Genomic DNA, 3,624 nt, shown 5'->3' with positions numbered 1-3,624 from the left:
GGCGGCGGCGGCGGCGAGTCGCTCTGCACCCCTAGGTCCGACGGCAGCACGGCCCGACCCCAAGCGTCCCTGTCGTCCCCGACCTGCGGGTCTCGGTCGACACCGAGGCAGTGGGCAGTGCTGGCGGCTGGCACCGAGCGGCGGGCGGCGAGAGGCGCCGGGAGAGGACGAGGGCGCCCGCTCGCTGTCACATGGAGACTTCAGCAGTTGGACCGCAGCGCGTCCGCCACCCTCCAGCCCTGGGACCTGCGCAGGCACGACGCACCTCCTCTCGCCCCGCCCTCCTCCGCCGCGAGGCAGCACGGGAAGTGTAGTTCTCTGTGGGAGGTGGGGGCCCAGGTTCGCTCGGTGCTGAGCCCGAGACTCGCGGGAAGGAGAACTACTCATCCCAGCATGCATCGGACGGCCAGGTTGCTTGTTTTTTTGTGTGTGTTTTTTTTTTCTTCTTTTAAAGCACTGGGGCGAACTAGAATGTGAGGTTGGGGTTTGCAGTGTTTCCTCTTGGCCTGTCTGCGGGAAGGTGGGCTGTTTGTATTTTGTTTTGCAGCTGTGGTTATTTCACGGAATGGCTCTGACGTCTCTGGGAGAGGCATGGATTGTGCGTGTGTGCGTGTGGTGGCGCGGCGGGAGGGTTTGTGGAATAAAAGTTTCAGGGCCGTTTCGCACTTGTGAGGGGAAAAGTTTTTGTTTGTGGTGTGGGAGCGTCGGGCGATTCTTCCGGCTCCGAGGCACGGTAGCTCCCCCTCGGCGGGCCCAGCAGCGCGGCTTGGGGGAAACGCCCATCCCGCCTTCCCGCAGCCGCGCCGCGGGGCCGGCCGCCGTTTGCGGACGTCTCCGGGCCCCGGCCGGCCGCCACTCCGTCTCTCCCCTCCACGATCTGGGGAGGGCGGGCGGGAGGGCGGGGTCTGATGTTTACCAGGGAGCCCCGAGTGCGGTCCCGGGCTCCTAGGGAAACTTGCAGCTCCACGGGGTGCCGAGCGGGAGGCGCGGCGCCCTTCCTGAGTCGCGCACACGCCCGTGCGTGCGAGGTTGCGGGGGGGGGGGCGTGTGTGTACGTGTGTGCGCCCGCGTCGGCGTGTGTGCGTGCGCTGGGGGGCGGCGGCCGGTGGGACGCGGGAGCCCGCACCTCCCCGGCGGAGCGTGCAGGCGGCGCCGGTGTCCAAGTTCTTTTAGGTGAGGTAGATGGAGCGATAGCCTTTTAAAAATGCGTTTGCCGTGCGGCCCACGCGGAACCCACGCCCACCCGGTCACCGGCGCGTTTCAGCCCCGGACAGGGGAAACGCCCGGAGGCGATCTAGTCCGCGCTGACATCCTGGGCCGTGGAGACTCCGCGTCGGTCTTTGTTTTCTGCCCACCCCGCTCCCGGGGATGCAGGCTTTCCTCCGGTGTCCCGGCAGGCCTCCAGGGCTGTTTAGTTCTAATTATGCGTCTCCTTCCCTCACCTGTGGATGGTTTCTTGTACCCTGTGTTTTAGTCGGAAACGATTTCAAAGCCACCCCAAGTCCCCCCAGGGCTTGTACTTTGTAGTTTTTAGTGTTATAATTCTTACATGGTTCTGTTTTCAAAAAGAAAAAAAAATAAAAAAGCTGTGTGGGGTCGTGAGACGCCTTGAGTTCAGGGCGCTCTTCTTGGGCTTTTTTGGAGCCACAGCGTCACTTTCCTGCCTGGGCTGGCTTCGAACTGTGGAGCGCTGATCCTCAGGTCTCAAGATTACAGGCCTGAGCTACCAGTGCTGGACCTTTAAAAAACTCTTAAACATTGCTCTTGTTTAAAAGAAAAAACAAGTTTGCAGGACTGCGTTGCTGGGCGGCCAAGCACACTACTGGGCCCAGGCTGTGAGCTTCCCTCACACTCTGCCCTGCCTTGGTGGAGTTGGAGTCTCGAGTTTCTTTTGGCTTGGGCTGACCTCCAAACACAGACCCTCTGATTAGGACCCCCAAGTAGCTAGAATTACAGGCTTGAACCACTGCACACAGCTTTAGTAGGTTATTTTTGTTTTGGTGCCAGTCCTGGGACTCTGCCCCGATCATTTGTGCTCAAGTCTAGTGTTCTACCATTTGAACCTCAGGTCCACTTTTGGTTGTTTTTCTTTTTTTTGGTGGTTAATTAGAGATGAGTGTTTACCACCCCCAGTGGCCAAGAACCTGGATGTTCTTGATCTCAGACTCCTAAGTAGTTTAGGAGTATAGGTGTGAGCCATTGGTATTCAGCTCGACTAGTACTGTATATCTTAAAGAACATTGGCACTCTGATAGTATTCATGGTCTAACATTTTGCTCATCTTGTCATGATTTTGTTCACGGTGTGAAGCATTATTTTTAAAAAAGCAGATGTAGTTTCACATAATGTTGGAACCTGCTCTAGGCACAAAATAATTCATGCATGATTAAATAATGCTTTTGGTCCTCAAAAAGAAATTGTACATAGCATAAAATTCCCAGGACCAAACCAAGAATTTTTGGGACATTTCTTCTAACTGGATTGGATGAAATCCTCTTAAACCTTTCTGCCCAGAGTTTCAGTTGCCTGGGTTTATTATTAGTAGACCAGAATAAAATGAGGCTTTACACTGTGGTTCTTCCATTTCGTTTTTAATCTAAGTATGTTACAAATACTTTTCTATATAATCTACTTTTGGATATTCCAGAGATAGCCTACTGTCATGGGTGTGAATGTTTTTATAATTGACTGGTCTCCAGTGCAGTGTTTGGTGGTACCTTTAAGAGGTGGAGCCTAGTGTGAGGTCACTGGGGGAGTTGCCATGGGAGTCAGTTCTGCCAGTTCTTATAAAAACCATAACACAGGCTGTTCTCTTGCTTCCTTTCTTACTGTGGAATGGCTCCTGCCATTGTACTGCGATCAGGTTCTCACCAGAGCAGAGCGATGCTTATGCCATGCTCTTGACCCTCCAGACTGTAGCCAAATCATTTTTCGTAAGGTACTCAGCCTTAATTATTTCAATACAGCAACAGAAAATGTGCTCCTACAGAAAAAAAAAATGTATGTATATATATATATATATATTGGGTCCAGTCGTGGGGCCTGAACTCTGGGCCTGGGCACTGTCCCTCAGCTCTTCAGCTCAAGGCTAGTGCTCTACCACTGGAGCCACAGCGCCACTTCTGGCTTTTTTTCTTTTTGCTTATGTGGTGCTGGGGAATACGAACCCAGGGCCTCAGGCATGCAAGGCAAGCGCTCTACCACTGAGCCACCTTCCCAGCCCAGAAAATATTTTTTGAGGAGTCTGATCTGGAACTGGGTGATGAGCAGAGGCTGGAAGAGTTTGACAGTGTAGCCAGAAAAAGTCTGGAGTACTAATAGTAATACTACAAGGGATTCTGACAGATCAAGACAAGTCGTCCTTGTGATATCTGACCTTGGCCACATTGGGTCCAGGCCCTCTGGGATTTTAGGAAGTCCTAATTGCAGATGATGGGCTAATTTATTTGACAACATTTCAAAGCAGGAAAGCATATCATTCCTTTAACAGCCTAGGCATTATTGCTTAGATTTAGTCAGATTTACAGAGTTTGGAAGAAATAGGAATAGAACGGAAAGATTTGGAACATTTACAGTCTGACTAGGAAGGAGTCACGAAGCTTCTAACAGTGCTGGCTCAAAGTA

At 52.6% G+C, this 3,624-nt stretch overlaps 1 protein-coding gene across 1 annotated transcript in view; it reads right to left on the bottom strand.

Annotated features, from left to right (window-relative positions):
* Positions 1–399, bottom strand: part of Sap30 (Sin3A-associated protein, 30kDa) — a 6,023-nt gene extending 5,624 nt beyond the window's left edge. Inside the window, exon 1 of the mRNA XM_013023756.1 lies at positions 43–399. Within this exon, the coding sequence (XP_012879210.1) occupies positions 43–399 (357 nt within the window). The remainder of the gene's footprint in view (positions 1–42) is intronic.
* Between the last annotated feature and the right edge of the window lie 3,225 nt (positions 400–3,624).

Source organism: Dipodomys ordii, unplaced genomic scaffold (assembly GCF_000151885.1).
Source record: "Dipodomys ordii isolate 6190 unplaced genomic scaffold, Dord_2.0 Scaffold4, whole genome shotgun sequence".
NCBI classification, from domain to species: domain Eukaryota; kingdom Metazoa; phylum Chordata; class Mammalia; order Rodentia; family Heteromyidae; genus Dipodomys; species Dipodomys ordii.
The sequence above is the reverse complement of the archived record's forward strand: the minus strand, read 5'-3'. Positions and strand labels throughout refer to the sequence as shown.